Source organism: Schistocerca americana, chromosome 4 (genome assembly GCF_021461395.2).
Source record: "Schistocerca americana isolate TAMUIC-IGC-003095 chromosome 4, iqSchAmer2.1, whole genome shotgun sequence".
NCBI lineage: Eukaryota > Metazoa > Arthropoda > Insecta > Orthoptera > Acrididae > Schistocerca > Schistocerca americana.
The window spans coordinates 199,671,451-199,684,218 of NC_060122.1; the positions used below are offsets into that span (position 1 = coordinate 199,671,451).

General features: G+C 44.8%; 1 protein-coding gene across 1 annotated transcript in view; it reads right to left on the reverse strand.

Annotated features, from left to right (window-relative positions):
* The window catches only part of LOC124613344 (lathosterol oxidase-like), a 111,902-nt gene that overhangs the window by 39,260 nt on the left and 59,874 nt on the right, over positions 1-12,768 (reverse strand). Inside the window, exon 2 of the mRNA XM_047142041.1 lies at positions 641-834. Within this exon, the coding sequence (XP_046997997.1) occupies positions 641-834 (194 nt within the window). The remainder of the gene's footprint in view (positions 1-640; positions 835-12,768) is intronic.

The following is a 12,768-nucleotide window of genomic DNA, read 5'->3' on the forward strand; positions in this document are numbered from 1 at the left end:
ACCTGTCTCCAGTGAGTATATATATAACATAATGGGACGATAACCTCAGCGTCATCTATAAACAGCATTAACTGTCCCTGTATTGACGACCAAAATGCAACGGGCATTGAATTCCATTCCACAAACTGACATCTGGCACCTCTAAACGGAATGCATACACATTTGCATGCTTGCACGGCGGTTACACCGGTTATTAATGTACCAGCATTCCATATTTGCAATGGCTTATCTCACGCTTACATTAACGTGTGATCTTGCAGTTTTAATCATTTTAACGTTACCTACCCAAATGTATACCCGAAATCTCATTACTCTACGTTAATTATTTTCTGGTACTACGATTGTTTCCGTCAGTGTAATACCGTTTTGTATGCAGTAGTCATATGAATGCACGGAAAGGGTATTAGAACACCTGCAAGACAATCACGTCGTGTGGACTGCATACTGAACGGGCAGCGCACAATACCCGACCACTGCCATAAATGTGAACAACAATATCCAGTTCTTAATGTGCTAAGAAATGAGAAAACAAGATGCCCAGTCGTGGGCATAGGAGCTCAGAAACCAAATACACACCAATCAAGAAAACATTTTCAGCAGAAAGGAAAAAAAAGAAAAGAGTGGTTTGTAAGGCACTTACGTGCAGGAAACCGCCAATGCTGAAGTACATGAAGTAGGAGACGAATGAGGCAACCAGCCAGTAGACGCGAAGGTTCTTGAGGCGCAGCGCCTCCAAGCTGAGGTTCTGCCACGAGAAGTCCCAGCCCTCGGAGCGGTCGCCCAGCTCCCAGCCCAGGTAGCGCGCCGTGTGCACGGCCGTCAGCAGCCACTCACCTGCACAGTACGCCCACAACACCTCGCGTCACCAGCATACCCGTAGCCGAGAGCCGCGCACTGCTACATCCAGTGTAACTGCTGTACTGAGCGCGCGCCAAAATACTAACACAACTACTTGTTCTCAGTAAAAGTTCACAACATTTGTTACTGTACTGGCTGTCTCCAACCATGCGTTGCTGTGGCTCAGTCTGATTAAATGGAAAAGAAAGAAAAGAGAAGCACAGGTTTCTAATACCAGTATGTATGGGAACTGGATATAGGTCCCAATCTCCTACTCTGCACCTTACTCTGTCCATCTCCTCCTCCCCCTCTCTACATCTACATCTACATCTACATTTATACTCCGCAACCGTGTGTGGCGGAGGGCACTTTATGTGCCACTGTCATTACCTCCCTTTCCTGTTCCAGTCGCGTAAGGTTCGCGGGAAGAACGACTGCCGGAAAGCCTCCGTGCGCGCTCGAATCTCTCTAATTTTACATTCGTGATCTGCTCGTGAGGTATAAGTAGGGGGAAGCAATATATTCGATACCTCATCCAGAAACGCACCCTCTCGAAACCTGGACAGCAAGCTACACCGCGATGCAGAGCGCCTCTCTTGAAGAGTCTGCCACTTGAGTTTGCTAAACATCTCCGTAACGCTATCACGCTTACCAAATAACCCTGTAACGAAACGCGCCGCTCTTCTTTGGATCTTCTCTATATCCTCTGTCAACCCGAACTGGTGCGGATCCCACACTGATGAGCAATACTCAAGTATAGGTCGAACGAGTGTTTTGTAAGCCACCTCCTTTGTTGATGGACTACATTTTCTAAGGACTCTCCCAATGAATCTCAACCTGGCACCCGCCTTACCAACAATTAATTTTATGTGATAATTCCACTTCAAATCGTTCCGTACGCATACTCCCAGATATTTTACAGAAGTAACTGCTACCAGCGTTTGTTCCGCTATCATATAGTCATAGAATAAAGGATCCTTCTTTCTATGTATTCGCAATACATTACATTTGTCTATGTTAAGGGTCAGTTGCCACTATCTGCACCAAGTGCCTAACCGCGGCAGATCTGCCTGCATTTCACTGCAATTTTCTAATGCTGCAACTTCTCTGTATACTACAGCATCATCCGCATGGAACTTCCGACACTATCTACTAGGTCATTTATATATATTGTGAAAAGCAATGGTCCCAGAACACTCCCCTGTGGCACGCCAGAGGTTACTTTAACGTCTGTAGACGTCTCTCCATTGACAACAACATGGTGTGTTCTGTTTGCTAAAAACTCTTCAATCCAGCCACACAGCTGGTCTGATATTCCGTAGGCTCTTACTTTGTTTATCAGGCGACAGTGCGGAACTCTATCGAACGCCTTCCGGAAGTCAAGGAAAATGGCATCTACTTGGGAGCCTGAATCTAATATTTTTTGGGTCTCATGAACAAATAAAGCGAGTTGGGTCTCACACGATCGCTGTTTCCGGAGTCCATGTTGATTCCTACAGAGTAGATTCTGGGTTTCCAGAAATGACATGATACGTGAGTAAAAAACATGTTCAAAAATTCTACAACAGATCGATGTCAGAGATATAGGCCTATAGTTTTGCGCATCTGCTCGACGACCCTTCTTGAAAACTGGAACTACCTGTGCTCTTTTCCAATCATTTGGAACCTTCCGTTCCTCTAGAGACTTGCGGTACACGGCTGTTAGAAGGGGGGCAAGTTCTTTCGCATACTCTGTGTAGAATCGAATTGGTATCCAAACAGGGGGAAAATGTATGGCAGAAGAAAAAAAATAGTGTGGAAATTGGCCAATACATGGCGCTGTATGTGGTTCAAAATAGTTCAAATGGCTCTAAGCACTATGGGACTTAACATCTGAGGTCATCAGTCCCCAGGACTTAGAACTAGTTAACCTAAGGACATCACACACATCCATGCCCGAGGCAGGATTCGAACCTGCTACCGTAGCAGCAGCGCAGTTCCGGACTGAAACGCCTAGAACCGCTCGGCCACCGCGGCCGGCGGAAACTGAAGGGTTTGAAGAAAGGCGTTGGTCCGATGACTGCCGTGGGTCTGGAGAAAATGATCCGGAAATTCGAAAAGACGGGTTCTTTTGGTGTGCAACCTGGTAGAGGTTGCATCGACGCGCCCCTGTTTCCACGTCGAGTTCTCTTCACAGATGACTGTTGGTTCACAAGGGATTGTGTTCTGAATGCTCAAAATAGCCATGTCTGGGCGGACGAAAACCCTCATGCCATTCATGTTTAGGGATTTCAAGACGGGTTTATAATTAACGTGTGGGCAGGTATTCTGTACGGTCATGTGATTGGACCATACCTCCTTCCATCCAAGCTCACGGGTCCCGCATACTTAGTATTCGTACGACAAGTACTGGACCGGTTCTTGGAAGCTGTGCCATTGAATGTCCATCAGGAAATGTGGTTTCAGCATGAAGGAGCACCACTTCACTTTTCATTGGCTGTCCGGAGGCATCTCAACAGACGGTATGGTGAAAGATGGATAGGCGGTGGTGGTCTAACCGCGTGGCTGCCACAGTCGCCGGATTTAACCCCTATGGACTACTTCTTGTGGGGTCGTATGAAGGGCCTAATTTATGAGTCACCACTAGAGACAGATGAAGATCTGATGGCACTAGTTCTGGCCGCTGCACAAGACACTGAAGAGACACCAGGTGGGATGGAGAGAGTGTACCAGAACATGCCTTGGATGTACTGTGTGTGAAACAACGTTGGTGGTCACCACATCGAGCCGCTGTTGTAATGCATCGGTACATTGCGGTTGGTGCCGTAGATGCTGGGTTCCTGTTGTTGTCGACTAAGGTAAACCATAAGGTGTTAGTTGTAATGAAAATGCGTAAGTAATAACGGAACGAGTCAGTATTCTTTTCAAATGGATTGCAACAATTGTGCTAGGTGACGCCTAAGTAGATTCCTCACGTAGGTGTGGATGAGATAATCATCTGCCTTGAAACTGTCGTAGAACGGATACGATACGTTTCCGGACATGGGTTCCTATTCAAAATGTTATGTACTCACTACCCTCTACATGTCCTAGAAGTTTGTAACAGGAATTTCCGACCACCCTGTATGTATTCCTCGTGCTTACGTCATTGGTTTGGAAAGATCCTTACTTGTGTACTCTCCCCTTCATGTCTAGAACGCGTAACAAAACCTGATTTGTATACACTTGACAGGATACAACCGTAAAAAGCCACTTATATCTCGCTAAAGCCGGACACTTGGTAACCCTACTCCCGAAAGTGGATCAGTTGACTCTCCAGTTGAACGACAGTTGACCTTCTACTTCGCTCTGCTGTCATAGGGCTACGCACCCCTTAAAAACCTGTTGGACGGAAGGATATTGAGCAACGCCCTAATTCCGCTCATGTGACAGGCGCTACAAAATAGCGGGAAATAGGCGGCGCGTTCTGTGCGCCCGACGGGAACTACAGTGTCGTCTCACCGGTTAACGCCTGCTGCTCAGGCAACCCTTCTCACTCTGCAGTAGTGTGTGTAGTCTCTCTTCCCCTCGTCTATAGCAGTCACAAAACATCCAACATCCTTACGAGAACTCTAAGTTAACCTACCTCCAGAACTCATAGGTTTATGAAATTCGACTTGTTGACGTACTGTCAGATATTTTCTTTTAAGTCGTGAGACATTCTATTCGTTCTTTTCCTTTCTTTCGCTGAACTTTTCATGTCTACATTAAGTGGCACGTCCAGAATCCTCTATAATCTGTGAAACTTGAGTTTCTCCCGGCGTATGAAATGCTCAGTCAACTTACGGGAATGCGGCTAGGTGACATCATCGACAACCATCGATAATTCGACATGTGCACACTTCGTCATTTCCAACGCATCAACACAACGAAAGAGTGCTCCGCAAGGTAAGTTAAATCTCCAGTAGGCGGGGGGGGGGGGGGGGGGGGGGTCTTGGCCGGCCAAGAATCATAATACGGGTTATGCAAAAGACAATACACACACACACACACACACATACACACACACGCGTCCTTAACAAGTAGCATCACCCCATAATCAAAGACTATGATAGAAGTTATCGATGGTGAATATTAATTATGATTGTTTTAGAAACTTTTATTATTATTTTATTCGTGGCTGTAATTTTCAGCAACTGTAGTATATATTTTTCAGAATAATTTAATCGTCAGTTGCAGATATATTTTTAATCATTATTTTAGGAATTTACATAGTCAATTCAACTTCTTTCTTTTTAAAAACGGTATTTCGATTTAACTCAAGATACGCCTTTCAATTTGTATATTAATGTTCCTTGCCAATTATTACGTAATTCGCAGTTGGAGGTTCGTTGTGGCTTTGTGTTCATGGGAAGACGACTCGGTGTAGAGAGATGACTCGTTTTCCCGGCTGCTTTCTTCCCACGTTTTGGAGCGCGATGTCGCTGCTTCTTGATATTAATAGGGGCACCTTGTGTTTGATGTTGTTGTTAAACAATTTATTGTCTATACTCACCACAGTCTTTCTACTAGCTTTGTCTAATGGAAGGATTAGTAAGTTCATAAAGATTTCTTTCCATTTCGGCGTTTTCCTTGTCATTTATTTAATGTAGGTTACATAGATAGGTTAGAAACTATAGTTACTGTGGTAGACGGAGTGAGCTATGTGGGTGACTATTCAGCCAGTGGCTGATCTGTTGCAGGCAGGGAATGGCTTAAAGTTTGGTACCAAGATCGGTGTTGCATCGAAACGGTTCGGCGAGGATCCGGTGACCGGACTAAACTTTTGTTTACTAATTTACCAAATGGCTCCGACCCTTCGACATGAAAACTTGTGCTCCAGAGTCTCTAGTTCGCTGCACGTGTCGCAGTTGTCTGTCCGGACCAGTTTATTATTGGTTGGTATCGTCGTCGTTTTAGCAACCACCGGCTGAGGACGCAAAGTTAACTCTGACCAGGGAGAGAAATAATGACACTTACTTACCCGTTGGTAACTAATATTTACAACCGGTAACTTCTGATGTCGGTCATCTTTGGTAGTGTGGTGGTGCTAGTTGTTTAGGGTGTGTGCTCGTGTTATCTTCCTGCATCCACCGTTGTATGCTACGTGGTCGACGTAGCCGCGCCTACCGAGGGTTTAAATTTCCTTGCACAGCATTCTGTCTTTGGATTTGTGGCTTGAAAACAGCTGTGTGTCTCTTGGCGAAGTATCGGTGGTTGTCGAAGACATCACTCGGCTGAGTTCCAGTAATTTATTTGTTTTCTATAACGTGTTTTGCTTTTTACACTCTCTATCTCTTAGTTTTTTACCTCTTATTGTTCATTTCAGCTCCAGAGGCAAGTTAACAATCCCTAGATGCCGAAACAATATCCCACTGTGACCAACCTGTCAGTTCTTCTTGTACAAGTCTTCCATAGAGTTTTTTTCTCACTTAATCTCATTGTAACTTCATTTGCACTTTACCTCACACTTGTTCGATTGAGTGGCCATTAAAATGCTTCCACGTTACCGTTATTCGGAATTCCGAAGGTCCATATTTACTTTCAGTTGATGCTGTTATTGAGACTATCCATTCATGAATTTATTCTTCATTTCAGTATCAATGTACCACATAACGCTTACGTCCAGAAGTTCGACGTTGGCCGTGCTCTGCTTTTTCTAGCGCCTTTCTGAGAAGAACAAGTTTATTATTTGCTCTCCGAATCAAAATCATGAACCTGTACCTGATACGAAGGAAACGAAGTATGACATACGGGCGGTCGTATCATAATTAACATTTTCGGGATAGCCTCGGTCACAGTGGTTAGGGCAGGAGAATGGCTGCTTTTCACGCATTTTCCAATGATCATAGCACTGTAACTATAAATGCAACAAAACCGTGTGATGTGTCATTTGGAAGCATGAAATTTGCCTTAACTATTTCTAAAAGAAAAGACGACTGAGGATGTGTTAGACGATGATCAGTTTGGCTTCAGGAGAGGTAAAGGCACCTGAGAAGCACTGCGGCTGGTAATGGAAGCAAGACTAGGGAACAATCAAGACACGTTCATTGGACTTGTCGACCTGTAAAAAGCGTTCGACAATGTAAAGTGGTGCAAGATGTTCGAAAGTCTGAGAAAAGTAGGGATAAGCTATAGAGGGAGACGGGTAATATACAATACGTACAAGAGCCAAGAGGTACTAATAAAAGTGGACGACCAAGAACGAAGTGCTCGTATCTAAAAGGGTGTAAGAGAGTGATGTAGTCTTTTGCCCCTACTGTTGAATTTGTACATCGAAGAAGCAATGGTGGAAATAAAAGAAAAGTTCAGGAGTAGTATTAAAATTCAAGATGAAAGGACATCAGTGATACGATTTGCTAATGACATTGCTATCTTGAGTGAAAGTGAAGAAGAAGTACATGTTATGCTGAATGGGATGAAAAACCTAATGAGTAGAGGATAATAGTAAATAGAAGAAAGACGAAAGTAATGATAAGTAGCAGAAATGCGAACAGCGAGAAACTTAACACCAGGATTGATGGTCACGAAGTAAATGAAGTTAAGGAATTCTGCTACCTGGGCAGCAAAATAAGCAATGACGGACGGAGCAAGGAGGACATGAAAAGTAGACTAGCAAAGGCAAAAACGGCATTCCGGGCAGATAGAAGTTTACTGGTATCAAACAGGGTCCTTAATTTGAGGAAGAAATATCTGAGAATGTATATTTGGAGCACAGCATTATATGGTTGTGAAGGGTGGACTGTGAGAAAACAGGAACAGAAGAGAATCGAAGCATTGCAGATGTGGTGCTACAGACGAATGTTGAAAATTAGTTGGACTGATAAAGTGAGGAATGAGGAGGCTCTGTGCAGAATCGGAGAGGAAAGGAATTTGTGGAAATCACTGACAAGAGGAAGGGACAGGGTGATAGGACATTGTTAAGATATCAGGGAATGACGCTCATGGTACTAGAGGGAGCTGTAGAGGAAGACAGATTGGAATACGTCCAGTAAATAATTGAGGACGTAGGTTGCAAGTGCTGCTCTGAGATGAAAAAAAATGGCATAGGAGAGGGATTATGAGACAGCAAGATTAGCAGATATAGAAACATACCGAAGTGTGTTGTTATTCCAAATAAACTTGTACACGCCGTTCGTGTTCATAATGTGTCTGCGTGTGGTATGTTTTGAAACTCTCTGTCATACAGAGAGCTGGATCAAATCGTTACACCGCACGGACGTATGTTTTCGGCATGCTTTTCCCTTTTGGCTCTTACTGACTTCGGAGGACATTTTGAGGCAGGTGTTGTGTTGGTGTGTGTGTGTGTGTGTGTGTGTGTGTGTGTGTGTGTGTGTGTGTGTGTGTGCGCGAAAGAGAGAGAGAGAGAGAGAGAGAGAGAGAGAGAGAGAGAAGAGAGAGAGAGAATTGTAAACACTGACCAGTAATGTAGTATATATATTTCGTACCGTCGTTATCCGAGATTAGCCGGCCGCTGTGGACATAGATAAAACCAATCTGTAATAATGTAGCTGCAGAGGTTGGACAAATATGTGGAAACGTCGCGAGAAATTCATGGTTGAACTTAAATGGGGATGCTAGACAAACTGGCAGGTTGCGCTGTTTTAACGTGAGCACAAACAACAACTTCGCAATGTCCTCTATACGCTGAAAGTGTCAGTCATGGTCAGAACAGTGTTCTGCAAAGTTGTGAGTGAATTATGTCGCAGCTAAGTGAATTTGAACATGGGCAAGTTGTTTGTGCTAGCACGGTGGGTTCTCCTGTAACCAAGATAACCGAAGTGTTTGGCCTTTCTAGAGACACTGTATCGAAGATTTATATTGCATGCAGGGAAAGCGGGAAAATATCATCCGCTAAATCACAACGCTGACGTCTGTGCTGAGCGATGGTCACGGACGGTCATTACAGAGGGTTGTGAAGAAAAGTAAGAGGACGATAGCTGCCAGACCCCCCTGCAGAACTGATTGTCGCACTCTCAAACCCTGTCAGCACCAAAACAGCACGAAGAGACATCCATACCCAGGGAAATGCAAGGCGAACTAGAATTCCGAAACCACTCATTAGCGATACAAATGCCGTTAACAAGAGAGCGCGGTGCCGTAGCCTAAATTCTGGACTATGGAGCAATGGAAGGCCGTCATTTGGTCGATAAGTTTCGTTTTGCACTTTTCCCAACTTTTAGCCGAGTTTACGTCCCAAGAGCGAAACATGGCGGGGGTCTGGTGGTTACTGGGGCAGTCATATCATGGTCCTCCACGGACCACCATCGTTACACTGCAAGATCGTGTTACTGCCAATGATTATGTGACCATTCGGGCTAATCATATCCATTCCATGATGCAGTATTTTTCCCCCAATTAAGCTGCTTCATTCCAAGACGACAGACCATTTTCGATCGCCCACCGACTGGTTTTGTGAGCACAGGGATGAATTATCGCTTGTCCGCTTGCCACCAGTCAAGAGATGTCAATATTATTGAGCCTTTTTGGTCTACCTTGGATAGAATGACGCGTGATCGCTATCCAGCTCCATCATCGTCACCTAAGCCTGCCACTGCTTTGCAGGATGAATGATATAAGATGGAGTGTGGAGAAAGCTTCTGATATAAAGCTCTCTGCTGCCTTGATCGCGTGTATTTACACTGGAGTATCAGTTTCGACAGGACTAAGCTGCCATCTTCAGATCCACAGAGTACAGCATAATTTCATAACCTGCACTCTGTGGATCTAAAGATGGCAGCATAGTCCTGTCGAAACTAGTAATCAGTGCAAGGGAGGGGTAGAAAACCAATGTGCACTCCGTGTGCATACTGGGGGGAGTCATTCAAGATGTGGAAAGGCTCCTTCCGGATGCCATGAAGGGTACAGGGTAGACCCATCTGCAGGTGGTCGCTCATGTCGGCACCAATGATGTGTGTCGCTATGGATCGGAGGAAATCCTCTCTGGCTTCCGGCGGCTATCTGATTTGGTGAAGACTGCCAGTCTCGCTAGCGGGATGAAAGCAGAGCTCACCATCTGCAGCATCGTCGACAGGGCTGACTGCGGACCTTTGGTACAGAGCCGAGTGGAGGGTCTGAAACAGAGGCTGAGACGGTTCTGCGACCATGTGGGCTGCAGATTCCTCACCTTACGCCATAGGGTGGTGGGGTTTCGGGTTCCGCTGGATAGGTCAGGAGTCCACTACACCCAGCAGGCGGCTACACGGGTAGCAGGGGTTGTGTGGCGTGGACTGGGCGGTTTTTTAGGTTAGATGGCCTCGGGCAAGTACAGAAAGGCAACAGCCTCAAAGGGTGCGGGGCAAAGTCAGGACATGCGGGGACCAAGCAGCAATCGGTATTGTAATTGTAAACTGTCGAAGCTACGTTGGTAAAGTACCGGAACTTCAAGCGCTGATAGAAAGCACCGAAGCTGAAATCGTTATAGGTACGGAAAGCTGGCTGAAGGCAGAGATCAATTCTGCCGAAATTTTTACAAAGGCACAGCCGGTGTTTAGAAAGGATAGATTGCGTGCAACGGGTGGTGGCGTGTTTGTCGCTGTTAGTAGTAGTTTCTCCTGTAGTGAAATAGAAGTGGATAGTTCCTGTGAATTATTGTGGGTGGAGGTTATACTCAGCAACCGAGCTAGGTTAATAATTGGCTCCTTTTACCGAACTCCCGACTCGGCAGCATTAGTGGCAGAACAACTGAGAGAAAATATGGAATACATTTCACATAAATTTCCTCAGCATGTTATAGTCTTAGGTGGAGATTTCAATTTTCCAGATATAGACTGGGACACTCAGATGTTTAGGACGGGTGGTTAGGGACAGAGCATCGAGTAACATTATACTGAGTGCACTATCCGAAAATTACCTCGAGCAATTAAACAGAGAACCGACTCGTGGAGATAACATCTTGGACCTACTGATAACAAACAGACCCGAACTTTTCGACTCTGTAAGTGCAGAACAGGGAATCAGTGCTCATAAGGCCGTTGCAGCATCCCTGAATATGGAAGTAAATAGGAATATAAAAAAGGGAGGAACGTTTATCTGTTTAGCAAGAGTAATAGGAGGCAGATTTCAGACTACCTAACAGATCAAAACGAAAATTTCTATTCCGACACTGACAATGTTGAGTGTTTATGGAAAAAGTTCAAGGAAATTGTAAAATGCTTTTTATACAGGTACGTGCCGAGTAAAACTGTGAGGGACGGGAAAAACCCACCGTGGTTCAACAACAAAGTTAGGAAAGTACTGCGACAGCAAAGAGAGCTTCACTGCAAGTTTAAACGCATCCAAAACCTCTCAGACAAACAGAAGCTAAACGATGTCAAAATTAGCCTAAGGAGGACTATGCGTGAAGCGTTCAGTGAATTCGAAAGTAAAATTCTATGTACCGACTTCACAGAAAACCCTAGGAAGTTCTGGTCTTACGTTAAATCAGTAAGTGGCTCGAAACAGCATATCCAGACATTCTGGGATGATGATGGCATTGAAACAGAGGATGACACGCGTAAGGTGAAATACTAAACACCATTTTCCAAAGCTGTTTCACAGAGGAAGACCGCACTGCAGTTCCTTCTCTAAATCCTCGCACGAACGAAAAAATGACTGACATCGAAATAAGTGTCCAAGGAATAGAAAAGCAACTGAAATCACTCAACAGAGGAAAGTTCACTGGACCTGTTGGGATACCAATTCGATTCTACACAGAGTACGCGAAAGAACTTGCCCCCCTTCTAACAGCCGTGTAACGCAAGTCTCTAGAGGAACGGAAGGTTCCAAATGATTGGAAAAGAGCACAAGTAGTTCCAGTTTTCAAGAAGGGTCGTCGAGCAGATGTGCAAAACTATAGGCCTAAATCTCTGACATCGATCTGTTGTAGAATTTTTGAACATTTCTGGAAACCCGGAATCTACTCTGTAGGAATCAACATGGATTCCGGAAACAGCGATCGTGTGAGACCCAACTCGCTTTATTTGTCCATGAGACCCAGAAAATATTAGATTCAGGCTCCCAGGTAGATGCCATTTTCCTTGACTTCTGGAAGGTGTTCGATACAGTTCCGCACTGTCGCCTGATAAACAAAGTAAGAGCCTACGGAATATCAGACCAGCTGTGTGGCTGGATTGAAGACTTTTTAAGCAAACAGAACACGGCATGTTGTTCTCAATGGAGAGGCGTCTACAGACGTTAAAGTAACCTCTGGCGTGCCACGGGGGAGCGTTAGGGGACCATTTCTTTTCACAATATATATAAATGACCTAGTAGATAGTGTCGGAAGTTCCATGTGGCTTTTCGCGGATGATGCTGTAGTATACAGAGAAGTTGGAGCATTAGAAAATTGCAGTGAAATGCAAGAAGATCTGCAGCGGATAGGCACCTGGTGCATGGAGTGGCAACTAACCCTTAACATACACAAATGTAATATATTGCGAATACATAGAAAGAAGGATCCTTTATTGTATGACTATATGATAACGGTACAAACACTGGTAGCAGTTACTTTCGTAAAATATCTGGGAGTATGCGTACGGAACGATTTGAAGTGGAATGATCATATAAAATTAATTGTTGGTAAGGCGGGTGCCAGGTTGAGATTCATTGGGAGAGTCCTTAGAAAATGTAGTCCATCAACAAAGGAGGTGGCTTACAAAACACTCGTTCGACCTATACTTGAGTATTGCTCATCAGTGTGGGATCCGTACCAGATCGGGTTGACAGAGGAGATAGAGAAGATCCAAAGAAGAGCGGCGCGTTTCGTCACAGGGTTATTTGGTAAGCGTGATAGCGTTACGGAGATGTTTAGCAAACTCAAGTGGCAGACTCTGCAAGAGAGGCGCTCTGCATCGCGGTGTAGCTTGCTGTCCAGGTTTCGAGAGGGTGTGTTTCTGGATGAGGTATCGAATATATTGCTTCCCCCTACTTATACCTCGCGAGCAGATCAGGAAT